Raw genomic sequence first — 25,821 nt, forward strand, 5'->3', positions numbered from 1 at the left:
TATTGGTCTAATACACAGTTTAAGTCCCTCCCAATTATCAAATTGGACTGGGACGCATCTGGTATTGAGTATTTTATTGAAAAATTGGGGGTTATCAAAATTTGGAGCATATATGTTCACCAAGGTCAGTGAGGTTGAGTATAGTTCACCGGATACTACGGTGTACCTACCTTCCTTGTCAGCTATTGTGGATTTATGTTTAAACGGAATACCTTTGCGGATTAGAATTGCAGTTCCCCTAGCTTTAGAAGAAAATGTGGAGTGATACAATTGTCTAAACCACCTACCCCTCAGCCTGTTATGTACTTCGTTCTTGAGGTGAGTCTCCTGAAGGAATATTATATCAGTGTTAAGAGATTTTAAGTGGGCTAGTATTTTACTCCTTTTCATTGGTTCATTTACACCCCTAACATTCCAACTACAGAACGTGATTCCTTCCCCCCCCGGCTTTGCTAGCTACATCATCTTGCACATCAAAAATTATATGATCTCTGCTGAATTAAATTGTTCAACACAATGATTGAAGTATTTCTTTCGGGTGTAGGCTGAGTGAGCCCCTCACCCTTTACCCCTACTCCTCCGAGATACTCCAAGAAAGGTGTACTTTAGTACAAGATATTAAGATATATATTACAAAGTTAAGAAAAAAGAAACAAAATAAAAAACAACATATGAGGATGTTGCCAATGTGTACCACACATCGGTGATTGAATTTGAGTACATTTCCTTACAACATACTGTAAATACTATCATTAATATAAGATTTTAGATATTAAGATAGACCCACGTGTTAAAAAAAACTAAACAGAACAAAACGTGAGGATTTTTTTACTTTTTAAGCGGCTCAGCATTCCCATTCAGTTAGGGATCTATACAAAGGTGTGAATAAGTAGCTGAGTGATGGTTTTAGCTGACATACGTCGCGTAGTAGTTAACTTTCAGTCAATACTGTTTTGAGATATTACCAAATCGCTGTAACAGCTTGTATCTTATACACTCTATGGACAGGTACTTATCCCCTGTTGGCTCCGGCAATGTCTTGGGCAAACCGTAGTGCTTTGTTAGGATTCAACATCTTTATAAGTAACACGGAGCTTGGCAGGGTATAATAGTCCGAATCGAACTCCTGGTAAGTCCCTCAGAATGGCTCTTGACTTAGGAAAGAGAGCTCTTTGCCTGACAACTTCGGGTGGAAAGTTTCTGAAGATTCGTAATTGTTGGCCTTGGAATGTTAAATTCCTGTCCTTGGCCACTTTATGCAGGGTTTCCTCCAGGACATGGCAGTGATGCACCCGCAGGATCAGATGTCTCAGTGGGGCATTGTCGTCCGGCCGGGTTCTCAGAGCTCTATGTGCCCGGTCGAGTACGGGTTTTTCCTCCAAAGCGAGTACGAGTAGTTGAGCCGTAAAACATAGAAACATAGAAACATAGAAAGTAGGTGCGAGAGTAGACCACCAGGTCCGTCGAGCCCGCACCGCCATTCGCTCATGGCTGAACACTAAACAGACACACTTACCCACAAACAGTAGACACAAGACACAGAACACAAGACACTACCCTCCCCTTCATACCGCTATCACCCCTCTCCACCCCAAGAACCGCGTGATCTCCTGGGGGAGGCAAAAAAACGGATAAAAACCCAGGTCCAATTCGGGAAAAAAAATCCGGGAAATTCCTCTCCGACCCCAATCCAGGCGATCGACACTTGTCCAAGAGATCACTCAGGTCTTACTATACTAACCATACCTAGGTCCATATCCCTGCCCTCTCCCCGTAGCCCCTTATCCCTCGGCAGCTAAAAAACCATCTATTCTAGACTTAAATATATTTAACGTTTCTGCTTCCACTGCTCCCTGGGGCAGTGAATTCCATAAATTAACCACCCTCTTGGTGAAGAAGTTCTTCCTCATCTCAGTTTTAAAAGAGCCCCCCCTTATTCTGCAACTATGTCCCCTAGTTCTAGTTTCCCCGATCATTGGGAACATCTCGGTGCATCCACCCGATCAAGGCCCCTCACGATCTTATATGTTTCAATGAGATCGCCTCTCATTCTCCTAAACTCCAAAGAGTAGAGCTCCAGCTTACTTAACCTTTCCTCATATGTCAATCCCCTCATTGCAGGAATTAATCTTGTAAACCTTCGCTGCACTGCCTCCAGGGCTAGTACATCCTTCCTTAAGTATGGACCCCAGAACTGTACACAGTATTCCAAATGTGGTCTCACTAATACTGTGTACAGCTGCAGCAAGACCTCCGTGTTTTATACTCAATCCCCCTAGCAATAAAGGCCAAAACTCCATTGGCCTTCCTGATTGCTTGCTGCACCTGCATACTGACCTTTAGTGATTCATGTACTAATACCCCTAGATCCCTTTGCGTTGCATTACAACGCAGCTCCTCCTCATTTAGAAAATAACTTGCCCTAAGGCACGGAGGTTTTGACCATGTTCTTTGCCTTCTTTCACTCCGACAATCCTTAAGTTCTGATGCTTGGAACGCCCCTCCAGATCTAGACATTTTTCTGTTACTTTTGATAACAAACCGGAGATGCGTTCCACTTCAGCTTTCAGTTTATCTGTAACATCGGAGTTTGTTGCTGCTGCTATTTCCAGCTCCCGGATAGACTCACTGTGTGTAAGTGAGGTAGCCAGAATAGATTCCAGCTTGTGGCTGATGTCGGTTTCCAGCCTTTGAATTTCCCCTTACAGGTTGGTATTTACCTCCTCAATACGAGAGTCTGTCTTGTCACAGTCTTGCTTCACTATCGAAAGTTCCAGGTGTAGAAGCGCTCCAATGTCTTGCAGGGCCGGCGTTTGAATTGCTGTTTCTTCTCGGGACTGCTCTTCAGGCGAGGTCGAGGCTTCACTCTTCGAGCCTTCCTCCTCGATTCTTTTCGGCCGTTTGGGTGACATGTTCGTGAATTACGGGAGTCGCGTAATTATGACGTCTGCTGAGCTTCTACCGGTGAGTATATAGTTTAACGATCCGTTTCGTTCTTTTTTTAAAGTTATTTAGTCGACACGGTGCAGAGGTGTTGCACGCGCGTCCTAACCCTCCATAGGTACAATGTTTTTAGATCCAAACTCCCTGGAGCAAACCTTTATCACATCAGCACTCGAGTAAATGCAGAAGTGGTTACAGAACCAGATTACACCAGGATATGACTGTGACTCTTTTCTGTCTATCTGGTAGTTGCTAATTGACCCTCTCCATGTACCCTTACTGCAAAGTTAATTCATTAAATTATCCAAAAAACAAATTCTACTTCAGCATTTTGTGTTTTGCAGAAGATTCCAGCATCTGCAGTTCCTTGAGTCTCCAAACAAATTCTATTGTCTATTTTTAGTGGTACAGAATGCAGTCAGTTTGGCAAAGGCCTTCACACATGAGGCCCAGAAAGGACATTAGAAAGCAGGTTTAGTTTAGCTTAGTTTAGAGATACAGCATGGAAACAGGCCCATTGGCCCACACCAACCAGCGAACCCCTCACACTAACTCTATCCTACACACACTAGGGTCAATTTACACTTATACATAGAAACATAGAAAATAGGTGCAGGAGTAGGTCATTCGGCCATTCGAGCCTGCACCGCCATTCAATATGATCATGGCTGATCATCCAACTCAGTATCCTGTACCTGCCTTCTCTCCATACCCCCTGATCCCTTTAGCCACAAGGGCCACATCTAACTCCATCTTAAAGCTTCTACAAAACCAATCAACCTATAAACCTGTACGTCTTTGGAGTGTGGGAAGAAACTGAAGATCTCAGAGAAAAACCACGCTTTCACGGGGAGAACGTACAAACTCTGTACAGTGAGCACCCGTAGTTGGGATAGAAACCTGGACTCCGACGCTGCAAGTGCTGTAAGGCAGCAACTCTACCGGTGCGCCACCGTGCCGCTTTAGGTGAAGAGGATGGGAAGGTATCTAGGGCAGTCTGTGGACCAGGCAAACGAGGGCAAGTGGTGCAAGCACTATTACAAACGGTTAATTCTTCACATTGACAGGCAATCAGGTAACGTCAAACCAGTACACTGACCTGAACCGTTGCTTTGGGAACCCAAGCCAAGGAAATAAAAACTTTTTCCTTCATGTTAAATCCAGAGCAGTGTACCATTAAAAATGTTACGAAGATTCTGACTACAAGAGATACGCAGAGAGTGGCGATTCCCAGGCCTGGAGTAAAACAAAATGTCAGATTACTGAACATCAGCTAATTCAGATTATAAACATTATAATCCCACACAGAAATGGTGCATAAATAATCGTCAACATGTCAGCTAACATTCAATCGGGTCCGGAATAAAAACAGAAAACATTGGAAATACTCAGCCGGTCAGGCAGTACCTGTGGAGGGAGAAATCGAGTTAATACTTCAGGGCAATGAGTTTTGAAAGGAAATGGGAAATGTTGAAAACATTTGAGAGGTTGAAGAGTGGCTGGGTGGGGGGGGGGGGGGGGGGGGAATGGGGAAGGGGGAAGTCGTCAGTGAGGGGAAACTGGTGAGAACAGAGGGATGTGTGTTGTAGGATGAAGTTACTGAGGGTGGTGTGGTGCTGGCTGAGAGGGCAGTGACTACCTGTTCTCTGGAGAGGTGCAAGTGTGAGGAAATGAATGAGAACAGAGTACAGGAACATTGCCTCAACTGTGCCCTACATCACACTGCAGTTGCTGCAAACCCGAGATAAAAGAGGCAGAAATACCACATGCCTGGCAGCATGTCTCGGTCTATCTTTAATCGGACTTTACTGGACTCTTGCACTAACTGTTACTCTGTTTATCCTGTATTTGTACACTGTGGACAGCTTGATTGTAAACATAATTAGTATTTCCGCTGACTGGATAGCACGCAACAAAAAGCTCTTCACTGCACCTCGGTACACCTGACAATGAACCAAACTAAGCATCTGTGGAGTGAGAAAATTCAACGATTGTTACCGGCTTTGTGAACGAGCCAGTTTGATACCAAATGGAAAGGCTGTTTGTCATTGGATCATGATATGATTCTTGGAGTTTATGCTGGGCTCCATTGCCTGCAGTTCTACTCTCACTCCTGACCCGCTGGGGTACTCCAGCACTCTGTGTCCATGTTCTCCAGAGATGATGCCTGACCCGCTGAGTTACTCCAGCACTCTGTGTCCATGTTCTCCAGAGATGATGCCTGACCCGCTGAGTTAATTCCGCACTCTGTGTCCATGTTCTCCAGTGATGCTGCCTGACCCGCTGAGTTATCCAGCACTCTGTGTCCATGTTCTCCAGAGATGTTGCCTGACCCACTGCGTTACTCCAGCACCCCTTGTTTTGTAAACCAGTATCTGCAGTTCTTTGTGTCAACAATAGTGTTCATTTTGTCCTCACCTTCTATCCTATCGGCCTGTATATTCAATAGGTAATCCTCAATAACATCTAGCTGCTTCAATGTAAAGCCATCGTCAGACGTTCCCTTCCTCCAAGCATTGCGAAGGGCAGCTCCCCAGTCTCAGGTTTAATTTCTATCTCATCAATGCTCACTTTCCTTTGCACGCAGATGAAATCTCTGCCCTTTCATGTCTTCCTTTCCCACTCGTGCCACTGAAGCAGCACTTACCCCTCACTCCACACCTTCCACGTTCAGTGTACAGTGGCCTCCTCTACAATGGAGAAACCACACGCAGATCAGGTGCCCACTCTGCAACACCTCCGTTCACTCAAGCTTTCACCTTTCTGTCCGTCCCACCGTGCCCTCTCCACCATTGACCTCCTCCACCGGTACAGCAAAGGCCAGAGTAAATGATAGGAACAGCATTTCACCTAACAACCAGCCACAATGCAGCTCTCAGATGCAATGATTTCACATAATCAGTCCCGTCCGCATTACATCAGGTATGGTCCTTTCCGATCATCAAGCTGCAATGCTGACCCTTCTTCCTGTCTCCACGGATGTTCCTGACCGGATGTGTTTCCCAGTATTCTCTTATATTTCGGGTTAGTTTAGTTTAGTTTAGTTTAGAGATACAGCGCATAAACAGGCCCTTTGGCTCACCGAGTCCGCACTGACCAGCAATTCCCGTACACTCGCACAATTTACCGTTTTTACTGAACCCAATTAACCGACAAACCTATGTCTTTCGAGAGTGGGAGGAAAGCAGAACTCAATGTGGTCACAGGGAGAACGGTCAAACTCCATACAGACAGTAATCCTTAGTCAGGATGGAACCCGTGTCTCTGGCATTGTAAGACAACAACTCTACCGCTATGCCACTGTGCCCCCCGCAGCAACTGTAGAGTGTTGTACTGTGAGGGAAGGCACCAACGTCAGTCCTCTAATGTTCCTGATGTTCGCCCTTGGTCGGGGCCTCCCCGAGCCCTCCGCAGTCGCTGCTACAGGCAGCCCGATGTTCAGGCCCGCTCGCCGGGATGATGTAAGTCCGACGTTGGGGCTGGAGGACCTCCTCAGCAGCCTGGACATCCGAGTCGGGCACCTCCTACCGGAGTCTGCGGCTCCCAAAGTCCGCAGGCCGTGCTGGGCGGAGATGCAACGCTGGCGGCCCTCGGCAAAGGGCCCCAGGACTCCATGATGTCGGTCAGCACCGCCCTCGTTGGAAGCTCTCCCAAACCGTAGCTCCGCGATGTTGGAGAGGTGGCCCAATGCTCCGGTTCTCCAAACGGCGATCCAGGTAGGCATCGCCCGCTCCGCGGTGTATCCAGCGCCACGCCGCCGCTGTTGTAGCTCTGGTCCGGTTCCCAGTCCCCGGCAGGAAAGGCCGCTCCGATACAGGTGGTAGGCCACGAGGAGGGGGGAGGACGCGACTCGGAGAATAGTCGCGTCCCCGCCAGGAAGCGACTGGGAACCTGGTAGTTCTTTCTAACTCTCCCTCTGAGTATAGAAGTTGGGATGTAATGTTAAAATTGTACAAGGCATTGGTGAGGCCAATTCTGGAGTATGGTGTACAATTCCTAATTATAGGAAGGATGTCAACAAAATAGAGAGAGTACAGAGGAGATTTACTAGAATGTTGCCTGGGTTTCAGCAACTAAGTTACAGAGAAAGGTTGAAGAAGTTAGGGCTTTATTCTTTGGAGCGCAGAAGGTTAAGGGGGGACTTGATAGAGGTTTTTTAAATGATGAGAGGGATAGACAGAGTTGACGTGGATAAGCTTTTCCCACTGAGAGTAGGGAAGATTCAAACAAGGGGACATGACTTGAGAATTAAGGGACAGAAGTTTAGGGGTAACATGAGAGGGAACTTCTTTACTCAGAGAGTGGTGGCTGTGTGGAATGAGCTTCCAGTGAAGGTGGTGGAGGCAGGTTCGTTTTTATAATTTAAAAATAAATTGAATAGTTATATGGACGGGAAAGGAATGGAGGGTTATGGTCTGAGCGCAGGTATATGGGACTAGGGGAGAATACGTGTTCGGCACGGACTAGAAGGGTCGAGATGGCCTGTTTCCGTGCTGTAATTGTTATATGGTTATATGGTTATTATATGGTTTTCCTTACTTTCCAGGTTTGATGGCAGATCATTAATCTGAGACTCTGCAATTGCTGCCTCACCTGCTGAGTATGTCCAACATTTTTATTCTAAATCTCCAACAGTCTCACTTGCAGCACTTATGACAGAGGCATACAGCACAGGAAAAGCCCTGTGGCTCAACTCGACCATGCCAACCAACCTGCCCCATCTAAGCTAGTCCCATTTATTTGTGTTTGGCCCATATACCTCTAAACCTTTCCTATCCATGTATCTGTCATAGAACATAGAACATGGAACAGGAACAGGCCCTTCGATCCACAATGTCTGCCGAATTTTATGCCAAGACCAGGTGGTCAAAAAGGCTTTTGGCACTTCGGCCTTCATCAGTCAGTATTGCGTATAGAGGTTGGGAGGCTATGTTGCAGTTGTATATGACGCTGGTGAGACCGCATTTAGAATATTGTGTTCAGTTCCGGGCACCATGTTATAGGAAAGATATTGTCAAGCTTGAAAGGGTTCAGAAAAGATTTACGAGGATGTTGCCAGGACTAGAGGGTGTGAGCTATAGGGAGAGGTTGAGTAGGTTGGGTCACTATTCCATGGAGCGCAGGAGGATGAGGAGAGATCTTATTGAGGCATACAAAATCATGAGAGGAATAGATCGGGTAGATGCACAAAGTCTTTTGCCCAGAGGAGGGGAATCGAGGACCAGAGGACAGGTTCAATAATAATAATAATAATAATAATAAACTTTATTACGGACTCAAAGTCCAGACAAGGGGCAACATTACATTAAAAATGCATTGCATATCAAATATCATAAATATATATAAAATCATGGTATATCACATAAAAACATCATAATTTATATTTAATAAAAACCCACAATACTTAAGTTAAAAATCCAGATTAAAGGATGATCAATGTCCCACAACGAGACAACGATACCAGTGTCTCCACAACTGGGATTCGTAGCGTGTAGTGCTAACCCTTATGTTTGTCAGGGCCACAATAAGCACATTTTTAGAGTCATTTATCCTGCAAATGAATTTATACATGTGGTGTCTTAGGATAGCTTCTAAAGTACTGACTCCTGCAGCCACAAATATATTACTGGCACTACACCATCTAGGTTGCCTTAGCAGTGTTCTCATGGCATCGTTATATGCCACCTTTAGTCTCTGCATACTTGTCTTTAAATAGTTCAACCACAGGTGCGCAGTGTAGAGTGGTGTGCAGTATGCTCTAAATAGCGACAATTTTCACCACATCTGCACACGCACCAAATTTACGCAAGAGGATATTTGCCTGTACATACAGCATGCGTCGTTGCCTATAAATATCCTCATCATCTGTCATTTGTTCTGTAATAATATGCCCTAGATATTTTATCTTATTACAGACACTAAGATTGTTGTCAGACAATTTAAAAACAGGATATTTTAGGCATTTATCCTCTTTGGTTCTACAGACCATAACAGCACTCTTACTAGCATTATATTTAATGTCATGTTCCACACCATACACGGAACATATAGTAAGGAGCTGCTGGAGACCAGCGCTAGATGGACTAAAGACCACAAGATCATCTGCATACATAATATGGTTCACTAAAATATTACCAATCACGCATCCAGTGTTACAGGTTTTCAATTGCTTAGACAGATCATCAATATATAGATGAAAAAGGACTGGGGACAAAATTCCCCCTTGTCTAACACCATTGCTAACCCAAAATGGGACTGAGACCCCATTGCCCCATTTTATTTGCATAGTCTGGTGGGCATACCAGTAGGCCAGAATTCTAACAATGTATTCAGGCACCCCTCTTTGACTCATTTTACCAAACAGCTTTCTGTGATTAACACGGTCAAAGGTTTTGGAAGCATCAATAAAGCACATAAGGATTGAAGAGTTTTTGCCTCTATATTTGTTTACAATCTCCTTTAGGGCATATATGCATAAGTCAGTGCCATGTTTAGCTTTAAAGCCAAACTGGTTATCTGTGGAGTTAACAAACTCATTTATTCTATCCAGCAGAACTCTTTCTAAAACTTTTGACAATATGCTGGCTAAAGCTATGGGCCTGTAATTATTTAGGCTGCCTACTTTACCAGCTTTGTCCTTAATGACCGGCACTAACAGGACAGACAACATTGAGTCTGGTAACAAGCCATGAATCATAAAGCCAGTAAAACAAATAGCTAGGAGAGGAGCTATCCTCATACTCGCATACTTTTTCTTTTTCTTTTTTTAATTTTTTTTAAATTTTATTAGAAGTAAGTACAATCATATGGCACCAAAGTGCCTAATATATATTTTCATAATACATTTTATGTTTTTTTGTTACATTGAAAAAAGATTAGAATAAGAAAAATAAGTTAGATAGTAAAGGCAAGGCAAGGCAACTTTATTTATATAGCACATTTCATACACGAGGCAGACTCAAAGTGCTTCACATAAAAACATGTCATACAATAAATGAAATAATAAAATGAAATAGAAGAACTAAAAGAAAAGAAAAGCAAAATTAAAAATGCATTATAAAAAGTGCAAAAGTTAAAAGTGCAATGTAGTTAAGATTTAGCTGAAAGCTAAAGTAAACATAAAAGTTTTCAGGAGAGTTGGGCCGAAGAGCCTGTTTCCACACTGTATCACTCTATGACATCTGCCTGTACATAATTCATTCCTTGCATATCCAGGTGCTTACCCAACAATCTCTTAAATGCCACTATGATATCTGCCTCCTCCACCATCACCTTGGCAGCACGTTCCAGGCTCCCACCACCCTCTGTATAAAAAACAGTTGCCCCACTCATCGACTTTAAACCTTGTCCCTCTCATGTTAAAGTTATGCACTCTAGTGTAGTTTAGAGATACAGCGCGGAAACAAGCCCTTCGGCCCACTGGGTCCACGCCGACCAGTGATCCCGCACATTAACACTATCCTACACACACTAGGGACAATCTTTACATTTACCAAGCCAATTAACTTACAAACCTGTACATCTTTGGAGTGTGGGAGGAAACCGAAGATCTCGGAGAAAACCCACGTGGTCAGGGGAGAACGTACAAACTCCGTGCAGACAGCACCCGTACTCGGGTTCAAACCCGGGTCGAACGGCGCTGCATTCGCTGCAAGGCAGCAACTCCGCCACCGTGCCACCCTAGTATTCGATTCCCTCTAGTTTTTGTTCTATTACTGAATTATCCCTTTCCCAATTCTATGGGACCATTCCCAGCCTTGCCACTCCACACATCCCTAACTCCCCACCCATTGACAATCGCACCATCACATTGCGGCACCTGTAGCCTCCCATGTGGAATAAAGGAGCTTCTTTGCCAATCCTACAGATACAGTCGCTCATTACAGAGGTGCAAAGGAATTAAATCGGGTCACTTTTGGAGGGGCAATATTTACAATACCTTTAAACACCTTGATGTACAAATTACACGTCAATGCCAAGTTCACCTGTCACAGGTCAGCTCTGCTCCACAGGGTTTATTTAATTCCACTGCAGTGGAAGTTAGGCCTTTTACTACTTCACACATTTAGTTCTGTAGATTACCCATTGACCAGGGAATGTGTTCCCACTCCTCGAGTTCAGGAGAGTGGCCTGTATGTACAACCTTGTCAAAGACCTGCCCACTGTCCCATGGCTGACAATGGACCAACATGGTGGGGTGGTGAGAAGACACAAACAGGAAAAAAAGAATGGGGATGCAATAACTTACAGAATTTATAAAAAGGAAAGCATCTTGAAATACAGCTGAAAGTGGCAGCACAGGTACATAGCAGACGGATGGCATGCCTGCCATCATGGATAGGGACACTGAATGTGGGAGGCTGGATGCAAGGGGAATGTATACAGTTAATGGCAAGATCTTTAGCAACACAGTGGGATCTTGTGGTCCAAGTCCACAGATTCCTGACAGTGGCAACACAAGTAGATAGATTGGCAAAGAATACGAATGGTATGGTTTCCTTCATCAGTCACGGTGTGGTGGATCAAACTTCACTAATTTTGTTGTAACTGTATGAAGCTTTGGTTCATTCACATTTGGAGTATTGTGTGCAGTTCTGGTCACCCTATTACGCAAGGATGGGGATGCTTAGGGTAGGTGCAGAAGAGGTTTACCAGATGATGATTCGAGGGTTTATTATTATGAATTAAATAGATGATTAGAATATTATTTAGATTATTAGATATTAGTTATCAGGAGAGTTTGGACAGACTTGGTTGGATTATTTTCTCTGCAACACCAGGGGTTGAGGAGAGACCTGATAAAGACATATCAAATTATAGACTTTCAGAAGGCTTTCGTCAAGGTCCCATATAAGAGATTAGTATACAAACTTAAAGCACACGGTATTGGGGGTTCAGTATTGATGTGGATAGAGAACTGGCTGGCAAACAGGAAGCAAGGAGTAAATGCGTCCTTTTCAGAATGGCAGGCAGTGACTAGTGGGGTACCGCAAGGCTCAGTGCTGGGACCCCAGCTATTTACAATATATATTAATGATTTGGACGAGGGAATTGAATGCAACATCTCCAAGTTTGCGGATGACACGAAGCTGGGGGGGCAGTGTTAGCTGTGAGGAGGATGCTAGGAGGCTGCAAGGTGACTTGGATAGGCTGAGTGAGTGGGCAAATGCATGGCAGATGCAGTATAATGTGGATAAATGTGAGCTTATCCACTTTGGTGGCAAAAACAGGAAAGTAGACTATTATCTAAATGGTGGCCGATTAGGAAAAGGGGAGATGCAACGAGACCTGGGTGTCATGGAACACCAGTCATTGAAAGTAGGCATGCAGGTGCAGCAGGCAGTGAAGAAAGCGAATGGTATGTTAGCATTCATAGCAAAGGGATTTGAGTATAGGAGCAGGGAGGTTCTACTGCAGTTGTACAGGGTATTGGTGAGACCACACCTGGAGTATTGTGTACAGTTTTGGTCTCCAAATCTGAGGAAATACATTCTTGCCATAGAGGGAGTACAGAGAAGGTTCACCAGACTGATTCCTGGGATGTCAGGACTTTCATATGAAGAAAGACTGGATAGACTCTGCTTGTACTCGCTAGAATTTAGAAGATTGAGGGGGGGATCTTATAGAAACTTACAAAATTCTTAAGGGGTTGGACAGGCTAGATGCAGGAAGATTGTTCCCGATGTTGTGGAAGTCCAGGACAAGGGGTCATAGTTTAAGGATAAAGGGGAAATCCTTTACGACCGAGATGAGAAAAACATTTTTCACACAGAGAGTAGTAAATCTCTGGAACTCTCTGCCACAGAAGGTAGTTGAGGCCAGTTCATTGGCTATATTTCAGAGGGAGTTAGATGTGGCCCTTGTAGTTAAAGGGATAAGGGGGTATGGAGAGAAGGCAGGTACAGGATACTGAGTTGGATGATCAGCCATGATCATATTGAATGGCGGTGCAAGCTCGAAGGGCCGAATGGCCTACTCCTGCACCTATTTTCTATGTTTCTATAAGAGGGATAGAGACAGTAGGCAGTCAGAACCTTTATCCCAGGATGGAAACATCAAATAGTTGAGGGCATAATTTTAAGGTGACAAAATTTAAAGATTTATGAGGCAGGTTTTTTTTACAAAGAGAGTGGTAGATACCTGGAACATGTTACATCGAGAAAACATAGGTGCAGGAGAAGGCCATGCGGCCCTTCGAGCCAGCACCGACGGTTGTGGAAATAGATACGATAGTAGTATTTAAGGAGCTTCTGAACAGGCAGGGAATGGCGGGATGTTGACAGCGCAGGCTGGCAGATGTGCCGCTTAAATTGTAGTAAGCCCGCTGCTGCTACTGACTGACTGCTGGAAGTCATTAACTCCCCACGGCCAGTGGGAGCACCCGGGCAAACGTTTGATGGATTTGCCAGAAATTCTGCAATGTCTTCATGGAAGAGAACATTTGGATAGGCTCAAATAATGATTTCTAATAATATATTTCTATTGGCTTATTAAGTAAATAAAGATGTTTGAGAGTTTTAGTTTCTGTTTGACGTTGAAGTATTCAGTATTTGAGAAAGGCTTTGAGCTAATAGTTGCAGCTCAGCTTCGTGGTGGGACTATGTGCACACTCCTTCCATGAACAATCCTCACAGCAACTTCTCAGTTAACTCTTCATTTGCCAAAGCACGTCCTCAACCTCAGGCACAGTCGAAGGTGGAAACAGTGAAGATAAAGGGAGTCCGAGTCCAGTCCGAGTCAACAGAGCATCCTCACCGCCATTGTTAATCTTCTCCCACACGTGACGTAGTTAATCTTCCACACGTGACGATGTTAATCTCCCACACGTGACGATGTTAATCTCCCACACGTGATCTCATTAATCTCCCACGTGATCTCGTTAATCTTCCACGCATGATCTCGTCAATTTCCCACACGTGATCTCGTTAATCTCCCACACATGATCTCATCAATTTCCCACACGTGACGTCATTAATCTCCCACACGTGATCTCATTAATCTCCCACGTTTTCTCGTTAATCTCCCACGCATGATCTCGTCAATTTCCCACACGTGATCTCGTTAATCTCCCACACTTGATCTCGTCAATTTCCCACACGTGACGTCATTAATCTCCCACACGTGATCTCGTTAATCTCCCACATAATCTCATTAATCTCCCACACGTGTTCTCGTTAATCTCCCACACGTGACGTGGTTAAACTTCTCCCACACGTGACAACAGGATTCAGTGTAATTCACATTCCATGCCCAACACACTTCAGCTCTTTCCATGTCCTCTGAGATGCCCTGCCACCCACTCTCCACAAGTAGCCACATGGTCGAGCCCGATGAACATTAGAGGTTTAATGTCTTTACAATGGTGTCCAGGTATGGTTTACTCAGGAATTGGGGGGGTGTGGGCACCAATGTAAGGGTGTACAGATTAAAATAGGTAAACCATATGCAAGCTCATCCTACCATTCCAAAGTGACCCGTGTAATCTGTTTTAACCACAAAGGAAAGTTGTGCGATTCTTTCATCCTCTCTCAGGAAAATGTAACTGCCATTGCCGACATTTGTTCCTCACACAAACAAAGTACAGTAGAAACCTTCCCTCCCCCTTGTTATTAGCAGCAATATCAGACCTGAACACATCTCACCTGGAGCACAGCAGTAAAAACCTTTAGTTCAATTATGACATAACAAGCAAAATAGTGATTTCAATCACCGTATTTAATATTTTATCTTACCTACTGTATATGGATTTAAAGAGGTGACAGATATTTCTGCTCCAATCAGTCCGAACAGCAATGGCTGAAAAATGGCCCAGGCGTTGGCAGTGACACCTTCCGCTCCTCCCTGCACATCACACACAAGCAGAGGAAATGTTTGCTAAAGAAGCAGTGAGGCACTGAGTGGTTTGTGGATATTACACCAAATAGGTGAAAGCATAACATAGCATTCTCGCATAAACTCCACATAAACAAGCAGTAGAGGACTAACTACAATTCAACCTGTCACCATTGATCTGTAATAATCAAACGCTCAACCACTGAACACTTCCTAGAATTTACATCCGGACGACTTGAACCTTTTATTGGGCCTCCTTGGTACCCTCTGTTGACTGACTGACTGCAGCTTAACCTTCCAAGAAAGGAGTTGAAGTCTGATGATGCCCTCTCCTGCCTCACCCCTCTTGCCTACACTCCAACTTTATTTACACCACTGCCACACTAGAATTACACCTGTGGGTAGATTTCCTCCAATGCCCTCCCTGTCATCCTGCTGACCCCATAGCAGCAAATACTCCCAAAAGACTCAGCCACTTCGGAGCTTTCTTTGGCTCAACGTACTGGAGTATGTCAGCGGGTCAGGCAACTGAGTTACTTCAGTACATTGTCTCTTAAGACTTTAGAGATACAGCGTGGAAACAGGCCCTTTGGCCCACCAAATCCATGCTGACCAGCGATCACACTGTACACTAGCACTGTCCTACACATTAGGGATAATTAACAATTTACAGAAGCCAATTAACCTACAAACTTGTAGGTCTTTGGAGTGTGGGAGGAGACCGGAGCACCCGGAGAAATTCCACGCGGTCATGGGAAGAACGCACAAACTCCCAACAGACAGTACCCGTGGTCAGGATCGAACCTGGGTCTCTGGCGCTGCAAGGCAGCAAACAGCTCTACTGCCACTCCTTTTAATATAAACCAGCATCCTTGTGTCTAGCTTTCTTTGGCTAATGGGCTTAACCATGCACAATCTTTGCAATCTTTGTCTGGTGAGTTTGGCGGGAGAGGAGCCAATCAAGTTTATTGCAGTTTACAGGAGATGCAGTCTGTGAGCCAAGATCACCGTCTGTCTATTCCCTCCACAGAGGCTGCCTGACTCACTGAGATCCTCCAACACTTATGGTTTGCCTGTGCATGCTCTGAAGCTGGCAGAATAACTGAGGTTTGGAAGTGTCGGCTGAGGAATAGAAACTTAGAAACATAGAAAATAGGTGCAGGAGGAGGCCATTCTGCCATCCGGGCCAGCACAGCCATTCATTGTGATCATGGCTGATCGTCCCCTATCAATAACCCGTGCCTGCCTTCTCCCCATATCTCTTGACTCCACTAGCCCCTAAAGCTCTATCTAACTCTCTCTTAAATCCATCCAGTGACTTGCCTCCACTGCCCTCTGTGGCAGGGAATTCCATAAATTCACAACTCTCTGGGTGAAAAAGTTTTTTCTCACCTCAGTCTTAAATGACCTCCCCTTTATTCTAAGACTGTGGCCCCTGGTTCTGGACTCGCCCAACATTAGGAACATCTTTCCTGCATCTAGCTTGTCCAGTCCTTTTATAATTTTATATGTTTCTATAAGATTCCCCCTCATCCTTATAAACTCCATTGAATACAAGCCTAGTCTTTTCAATCAATGAACTGCTCAAGGCACCCGCTTGCTCTTCCAACAGTGAGATCTCTTACATGCATGTTGAGGCAGTTCATAGCCATATTTTTCACACAAAGAGTGGAATTCTCTGCCTCAGAGGGCGGTGGAGGCCAATTCTCTGGATGCTTTCAAGAGAGAGCTAGATAGAGCTCTTAAAGATAGCGGAGTCAGGGGGTATGGGGAGAAGGCAGGAACCGGGTACTGATTGGGGATGATCAGCCATGATCACAATGAATGGCGGTTCTGGCTCGAAGGGCAAACGGCCTACTCCTGCACCTATTGTCTATTGAGGCAGATACAATAACAGCATATTAAAAGACATTTGGACAGGTACATGGATAGGAAAGGTTTAGAGGGATGTGGGCAAACACAGGCAGGTGGGACTAGTGTGGATGACGCATCTTGGTTGGCATGTGCAAGTTGGGCTGAATGGTCTGTTTTCATGCGACATGACTGTGTGAAGATGTTGATCTTCTGCTAATGGCTTTATTTAATAATGGCATCACTGACAACCAAGTGCGTTCCCAGTACAAATGAGACAATGAAAATGAGAGAGTAATTCATTGCACATTCTATTTTGAACCACGTGAAAAGTCCATGTTCCTGATATTTTTCCCTACATTCTCCAAATTCATATTAACACAATGATACTTTGAAGTTAGGATTACATACTTCATAGCACCATAGAAAGCAAAATGGCAGGTTTGGGAACAGCTCTGCCCAATACTGCAAGAAATTACAGAGAGTTCTAGATGTAGCCCAGTCCATCACACAGACTAGACTTCCCACCATCAACCACATCGCATCTCCACGCTGCCTCGGGAAAGTAGCCAACATAATCAAAGGCTTGTCCCTGTCCCACCCCGGTCATTCCTCCTCCCCGCTCCCGTCCAGCAGAAGGTACAGAAGCTTGAAAGCGCATACCACCAGACTCAGGACAGCTTCTTCCCCTCTGTTATCAGGCTGCTGAACGATCCTTCCATAAGGTAGGGTACTGTCCGATTCACCTCTACCCCATTGCGGACATTGGACTTTGTCTCTGGAACTGATGCGTTACAATGCTGAGAATTATATTCTGCACTCTGCCCCTTTGCTCTACCTATTGTACTTGAGTTTGGCTTGAATGTATTTGTATATATTATCTGATCTTATTGGAGAGCATGCAAAACACAGCTTTTCTCTTTATCTCAGTACAATAAGAAACCTAAACTTACCATATTGTGTTGCTTTCCGATTGTGCTCCCGGCAATAATTTATGTAAAGTTTGAGTAACTTATTTTAATTTGTAAACAAATGAATTTATGTTTTATGTTATAACACTCTTAACACTCCACAGCAACTGCTGGTTTTCGGTAAACAAATAATAATTATGCGGGGGATACAAATTCACTTGTTAATTCTTAATTTAGAACATCTAATTACATGTCTTCCTCCGACACTTTGCATCAGTCACTTGTCCCCTCACCTTGCCATCCACCCATCCGACTCCTGCAAGAAAGGCCATGACAATGGTACAGAGCCCTCCAGAACCAGGGAAACCAAAGAGTCCTGTAGCAAAGATTGCAAACACAGCCAAACCCAGGAGGAGGTAGGAACGCTTCATCACAAGATCTTCCTGCAAAGGAAGGAAAAATATTAGGTTAAAACTTGCTTTTGTTTAGGGCTTGGGCAAACAAGAATGCAAATATTATGGGAAATCAGTAAATATAAACCTGTGGAGAAACTAAAATTAAATTGTTTGTCTTGGAGTTTTAGCTACATTCCTACAATTATTTAGGATCCTAAGTTTTTTTGCAGTCTAAAGTTGTACACAAATCCTCTGAATTTGGTAGGAATATAACAGCTCCCAAATGGGAGATGCTCTCAGTGTTATGGGATCTATGGCTCTGTATTTGTGTGCTGCATGCAGCTGGCTCCCAGTACTGTAAGGCCATCTGCCTGCCACACTGCATGTGATTGGGATCCTGCACATTGGGCTATGAGATGACCTTCTCATGTACCTCAATACTCTCCACAGCATGGTGATACTTGGTGAAGAAATCTACAGTGATAACCATGTAAAAGTATGTTCCTGCAGTAATGAAAACAGAAAATGATATCAATACTCAGTAGATCAGGGAGTGCAAAGCACAGTGATTCCGGTCGATGACCTTTCTTCATAACCAGGACAAGTTAGAAATATAACAAGTTGTAGTTTGCAGTGGAAGGGTGGAGAAATGGAGAGGAGAAACAGGAAATTCTATGGCAGGCTGGAGAGCGGGAGAGATTCAATAATATTGTCTCAAAGACGGTGAAAGAGGGAAGTCTGTGGAGGTGTAGGAGGCAAAGTAAATTTGAAATACCAGAACAGGGGACAGAAATAAAAGAATGTTGGATATGAGGTGCAAGCAGATGGCTAATATATGAAAATCACCACCTTCATGTTGAGCACTGACACAACACAAAGTGCTGGAGGAACTCAGTGGGTCAGGCAGCATCTGGGGAGGGAATGGACAGATGACATTTCGGATCTGGACACTTCTTCAAACTGGAAGTAGAGGGGGAGAAAGCTGGGAGGTAGGGGTGGACAAAGCCTGGCAAGTGATAGGTGGATACAGAGAAGGAGGGTGATTGATAGATGGATGGAGTAAGTGACAAAGGCGAGAGGCAAAAAGGAGACAACAGTCTGTCAGATAAGAAGATAAGTGAAATGTAAAGACGGTGGGAAGGATGTGGGTGGAAGCGGACAGGGAAGGGGAAAAGGGGTGGGGGGGGGGGAAGGGGAAATGGGTTTGCAGGGAAGGAGAGGAGTGTATGAAGGTTGGGAGATGGATGGAGAAATGGGAGCATGATGGGGTGGAGGAAGAATTTAATATTCTTCCATTGGGTTGTAAGCTAACCTAGTGGAATATGAGAAGCTTTTCCTCCAGTTTGTGTGTAACAATGGGGCAGGCCAAGGACAGGAAGGTCAGTATATGAATGGAAAAGGAAGTTAAAAAGTTTAGCAACCGGGAGATCCTGCAGGCCTTTGCAGACCAAGCACAGATAGAACATCTCTATAACTGCTGGAAAGGGGTGAGGATGGATGCATGTAACTTGTAGAGAGGACCATGTTCCCAGATTTTGTCCTGGCCCCAGCTTGCCTTTCCAGCTTTCTTCCCTTGCTCCCGTCAGTCTGAAGAAAGACCCAGACCCAAAATGTTGCCTATGCATTCCCTCCACAGAATCTGCCTGACCTGCTGACTCACTTCAGCTCTTTGTATACGTGATTCCAGCATCTGCCGTTCCTTGTATCTTCATGTTGAGTCATGAAAGTTGTGATGCAAATCAGAAAAACCTGCGGTACCATCTAGTCAAGTTTCCAGATTGAGTGCGGTCAAATGCTCATCATATGTTAACCTACTCATTCCTGGGATCATTCTTGTAAACCTCCTCTGGACCCTCTCCAGAGCCAGCACATCCTTCCTCAGAAACAGTGCCAAAATGTGTCACAATAAGTCAAATGCAGCCTGACCAGCGCCTTATAGAGCCTCAATATTACATCCCCGTTTTTGCACATATGCCCTCTCGAAATAAATGCTGGCATTGAGTTTGCTTTCTTTACTATCGATTCGACTTGCAGATTAACATTTTGGGAAACCTGCACCAGCACTCCCAAGTCCCTTTGCACCTCTGATTTCTGGATTCTCTCCCAATTTAGAAAATAGTCTACGCCTTTATTCCTACTACCAAAATGCATGCTTCCAAACTTTGCTACACTATATTCCAACTGCCACTTCTCTGCCCACTCTCCCAACCTATCCGAGTCCTTCTACAGAGTCTCTGCTTTCTCTACACTACCTGCCCCTCCACATATTTTTGTATCATCCGTAAACATCGCCACAAAGCCGTCCAAATCATTAACATGCAACTTGAAGAGCAGTGGCCCCAGCACCGACCCCTGCAGAACTCCGCTGGTCACTGGCTGCCAAGCAGAAAAAGCCCCCTTTATTGCCACTCTTTGCCTTCTGCCAACCTGATATCCATGCTAGTATCTGCCCTCTGATACCATGGGCTCTCATCTTCCTTAGCAGCCTCACGTGTGGAACCTTATCAAAGGCTTTCTGAAAATCTAGGTAAACAACATCTACTCCCTCTCCTGTTATTTACTTCTTCGGTAGGGGGCGCCGTCCTGTACAGGTATGGCTGCCCAGCCTGCAGCTGTCCGTTTTTTCTCTCTTTTTTTTATTTTTAGTTAGTTGAGTTTTTTGTTTTCGGAGTTCTAGCCTTTTTTATGTGGGGGTGGGGGGGAGGGGGAAACTGCTTTCTAGGGTCCCTACCTGGTCGGAGAGGCGGCTTTTCTCCGGGCTGCACCGTCGACCCGTCCTCGCGGCCTAACAGCAGGTCTGGAGCGGCGTTTCCTGAGGGGACCGCCCAGAACCTCGGCATTCCAGGCACCCCGAGCCGCTGAGAGGGTTCTCCCGACGCCGGATCACCATCACCCGACGAAGAGGGGCCTGTAACATCGGCCCCTGTAGGGCGACTGCGGAGGCCTCAATAGGCCCAACTATGGGTGGACAAGAGGATGGGGACTGGACTTTGTGCCTTCCCTCATAATGGGAACCATTGTGGGTGGATGTTTTTTATGTTTATTGTTAAATTCTTTAATGTTGTGTCTTATCTTTATCTGTGTGCTGCATGTCAAGACAAATTTCACTACACCAATTGGTGTATGTGACAATAAATGTCCTTTGTCCTTCAATGAATTCCAGCAAATGTGTCAGACAAGACCTCCCCTACACTAAGCCATGCTGACATACTGTAACATGGTGCCCGAACTGAACACAATACTCTAACTGAGCTTCACCAACGTCTTATACAACTGCAACATTACCTCCCAACTTCTATATTCAATACTCTGTCTGATGAAGGCCTATGTTCCAAAAGCCTTTCTGACCACCCAATCTACCTGTGATGTGACCTGTTAACAATTGTTTGTTCACAATTCCAGAGGAAGGAATGTTTGGCCTCTGAAAACCATCCAGACCCATAAGCTTCAGAACAGTTAAGCTGCAAGTTCTTAATGATGTAAGGTTAACACTGGCAAAAGAACCACCGTTCCATGTCTATTTTTCATTCAGTGATCAGTTTAGTTTAGTGCTACAGCGTGGAAACAGGCTGTTGGGTCCATCGAGTCCACGCCAACCAGCAATCACCCATACACTAGCACTATCTTACACACTAGGGACAATTTACAGAAGCCAATTCACCTACAAACCTGCACATCTTTGGAGTGTGGGAGGAATCCGGAGCACCCAGAGAAAACCCACAAGGTCAGATGGAGAACGTACGAACTCCGTACGGACAGCACCGGTAGTCAGGATGGAACCCGGGTCTCTGGCGCTGTGAGGCAGCAACTCTACCACTGCGCCATCGTGTTGCCAGTAATGATACCCATCTCTCCAGTTGAGATCTATTAACATGGTTACACAATGCAAGCATAATATGACTTTGCAGCATCTCCAAGGGTTATAACATAAACTGTTTAGCATTACCTGATCCCGGCTAGGAAAATACCGAAGGAACAATCCAATAGCAGCTCCAGCTGCCATGCCAATGAGAACTTCAAGGAATCCCCGGAGTATATTGGAAATCATGGTACCTTGGGAAACAAGTGGATCTCAATTAGTTCACTTCCCAGTGAGAATATACCTGGGAAACCAAGTTAACAGCAATATCAGCCACACAGTTGGGAGTTTTAGATCAATAACTGTTTTACCATATGAATTACACATAATATTCTCTAGAACATGTGATCTATAAACAATTTCCCCCAAATATTGACAAAAAACCCAGTGAGGCATTTTAGTCCTTGGATGTGTAGGGAGGGAGGGAGGGAGGACAGTAAAAGCTTCTTTAGATATGTTAAAGGAAAAAGAATAGCAAAGTCAAATGTGGGTCCCTTGAAGGCAGACACGGGTGAAATTATTATGGGGAACAAGGAAATGGCAGAAGAGTTGAACAGGTACTTCGGATCTGTCTTCACTAAGGAAGACACAAACAATGTCCCAGAAGTACTGGAGGACAGAGGATCTAAGGGGGTAGAGGAACTGAAAGAAATTTTCATTAGGCGAGAAATAGTATTGGGCAGGCTAATGGGACTGAAGGATGATAAACCCCCTGGGCCTGATGGTCTGCATCCCAGGGTCCTCAGGGAGGTGGCTCTAGAAATAGTGGATGCATTGGTGATCATTTTCCAATGTTCAATAGATTCAGGATCAGTTCCTGTGGATTGGAGGATAGCTAATGTTATCCCATTTTTCAAGAAAGGAGCGAGAGAGAGAAAACAGGGAATTACAGACCAGTTAGCCTGACTTCGGTGGTGGGAAAGATGCTGGAGTCAATTATTAAAGAGGTAATCATGGGACATTTGGATAGCAGTAAAAGAATTAGTCCAAGTTAGCATAGATTTATGAAAGGAAAATCATGCTTGACTAATCTTCTGGAATTTTTTGAGGATGTGACAAGTAAAATGGATGAAGGGGAGCCAGTGAATGTAGTGTATCTAGACTTTCAGAAAGCCTTTGATAAGGTCCTGCACGGAAGACTGGTGACTAAAATTAGAGCACATTGTATTGGGGGTAGGTTGTTGACATGGATAGAAAATTGGTTGGCAGACCGGAAGCAAAGAGTAGGAGTGAACGGGTCCTTTTCAGAATGGCAGGCAGTGGCGAGTGGAGTGCCGCAAGGCTCGGTGTTGGGGCCGCAACTGTTTACCATATATATTAATGATTTGGAAGAGGGAATTAGGAGCAACACTAGCAAGTTTGCGGATGACACAAAGCTGGGTGGCAGTGTGAACAGTGAAGAGGATGTTAAGAGGTTGCAGGGTGACCTGGACAGGTTGAGTGAGCGGGCAGATGCGTGGCAGATGCAGTACAATAGAGATAAATGTGAGGTTATACACTTTGGCGGCAAAAATAAGTGGGCAGATTATTATCTCAATGGGGTTAGGTTAGGTAAGGGGGAGTTACAGCGAGACCTGGGTGTCCTTGTACACCAGTCACTGAAAGTTGGCGTGCAGGTACAGCAGGCAGTGAAGAAAGCTAATGGAATGTTGGCCTTCATAACAAGAGGATTTCAGTATAGGAGTAAATTCTGCAGTTGTATAAGGCTCTGGTAAGGCCACATCTGGAGTATTGTGTACAGTTTTGGTCTCCTAATTTGAGGAAGGACATCCGTGTGATTGAGGCAGTGCAGCGTAGGTTCACGAGATTTATCCCTGGGATGGCGGGACTGTCATATGCGGAAAGATTGAAAAGACTAGGCTTGTATTCACTGGAGTTTAGAAGGATGAGGGGGGTCTTATAGAAACATATAAAATTATAAAAGGACTGGTCACGCTAGATGCAGGAAAAAATGTCCCAATGTTAGGTGAGTCCAGAACCAGGGGCCACAGTTTTAGAATAAAGGGGAGGCCATTTAAGACTGAGGTGAGAAAAAACATTTTCATCAGAGAGTTGTGAATTTGTGGAATTCCCTGCCACAGAGGGCAGTGGAGGCCAAATCACTGGATGGATTTAAGAGAGAGTTAGATAGAGCTCTAGGGGCTAGTGGAGTCAAGGGATATGGGGAGAAGGCAGGCACGGGTTATTGATTGGGGATGATCAGCCATGATCACAATGAATGGAGGTGCTGGCTCGAAGGGCCGAATGGCCTCCTCCTGCACCTATGTTCTTAAATCCATCCAGTGATTTGTCCTCCACTGCCCTCTGTGGCAGGGAATTCACAACTCTGGGTGAAAACATTATTTCTATGGATATATGGATAGGAGAGGTGTGAAGGCATATGGGCCAAACATGGGCAGGTGGGTCTAGCAAGTAGACTAGCGTAGGCATTTGGGTCAGCATGGGCAGTTGGGCCGAAGGGCCCAATGACAACTGATTTTTATGACATCCATAAACCTACCTATCATACTCCCTACATTCACATGCAAGTTGTTAACATATATCACAAACATCAAGGATCCCACATTGATTCCAATAGTGCACCATTGCTCAGACTTCCAATAATGTTTTTCAGTAAATTTGTACATGAGGTTTCCACTGCAGAATGGTAACACCACTGAAGGCAGACACTCTGTGACAAATGCAGTTATTCTCCATTCCTCTGTCCTTGCACCCCTTTTACAATTGAGCTCTTTGCCCTGTATTGTCTCTGCTCAATCATTTTATTGTGTTTGACATTCCTATTAGTGGTGATTTGGAATAGATCCAGCATAGAGCTAAATGCTAAAGCCAACCACTTCCAAATAACTCTTGTCAAACTATTCAAGAAAAACAAACGAAAAAATAAATGACCACAAATGCCTGGCAGTCAGTGCTCGAGTTAAGGGCCTGTCCCACTTGCCGATTTTTTCGGCGACTGCCAGCATCTTTGACTGACGTATCAGGGTCACCGAAAGATTTTGAACAGCGGCAACAAAAAAAATGTTGCGACACTTGAGACACTGCGTGTCAATACGTCAGCACGCCGTGTCATGCCGCATCACACTGCGACTTTTTCGGTGACCTGATATGTCAGTCAAAGATGCCGACAGTCGCTGAAACAAATCGCCATGTGGGACGGGCCCTTTAAGTATGTAACCCATGTGCACCAGCTGACAAGGTCATTGTTCAAGAATACAACATACCTGAAGAAAAGGCTATCCCCAGACACGTGTTGAAGCCTGTAATGGCCAGGATATCATCAAAGCTGCCTGCGGCCATTAGTAGTGTTGGGATTCCCTTCTCAACACCATAGCGTTCTTTCTGCAGTAGCAACATGCATGGGACCACCACAGCAGGCGAAACTGCACCAATTACAAACCTGCAGAGAGAACAATCACAAACGTACGAACGTCAGTTAGATAAATACCTACACTGTTAAGGTTAGAATAATTTCAAACTGAGATTGCTTTGGTGCCACCTCCTGCACCCACACACAACTGACTGACTTCATCCGCTTCACCACTAACTTCCATCCGGCACTCAAATACACCTGGACCATTTCCGACACTTCCCTACCATTTCTTGACCTCACTATCTCCATCACAGGTGATAGACTTCTGACCGACATCCACTATAAACCCACTGACTCCCACGGCTATCTTGACTACTCTTCTCCCACCCTGCTTCCTGTAAGGACTCCATCCCCATTCCCAATTCCTCCGTCTACGCCGCATCTGCTCCCAGGATGAGGTGTTCCACACCAGGGCATCGCAAATGTCATAATTCTTCAGGGAACGGGGGTTCCCCTCCCCCACTATAGATGAGGCTCGCACCAGGGTCTCCTCCATACCCCGTAACACTGCTCTCTCTCCCCATCCCCCCACTCGCAACAAGGGCAGAGTCCCCCTGGTCCTCACCTTTCACCCCACTAGCCGGCACATACAACAAATAGTCTTCCGTCAGTTTCGCCACCTCCTACGTGACCCCACCACTCGCCACATCTTCCCAT

General features: G+C 45.0%; 1 protein-coding gene across 1 annotated transcript in view; it reads right to left on the bottom strand.

The window, feature by feature from the left end:
- Nucleotides 1-25,821, bottom strand: part of slc9b2 (solute carrier family 9 member B2) — a 99,907-nt gene that overhangs the window by 19,063 nt on the left and 55,023 nt on the right. Inside the window, exons 7-11 of the mRNA XM_033020430.1 lie at nucleotides 25,016-25,191; nucleotides 21,879-21,985; nucleotides 17,831-17,980; nucleotides 14,676-14,784; nucleotides 4,043-4,179 (exon numbers count right to left, since the gene is read on the bottom strand). Coding sequence (XP_032876321.1) covers nucleotides 4,043-4,179; nucleotides 14,676-14,784; nucleotides 17,831-17,980; nucleotides 21,879-21,985; nucleotides 25,016-25,191 — 679 coding nt within the window. The remainder of the gene's footprint in view (nucleotides 1-4,042; nucleotides 4,180-14,675; nucleotides 14,785-17,830; nucleotides 17,981-21,878; nucleotides 21,986-25,015; nucleotides 25,192-25,821) is intronic.

The sequence above is a fragment of the Amblyraja radiata genome, chromosome 1, assembly GCF_010909765.2.
Source record: "Amblyraja radiata isolate CabotCenter1 chromosome 1, sAmbRad1.1.pri, whole genome shotgun sequence".
Taxonomy (NCBI): Eukaryota; Metazoa; Chordata; class Chondrichthyes; order Rajiformes; family Rajidae; genus Amblyraja; species Amblyraja radiata.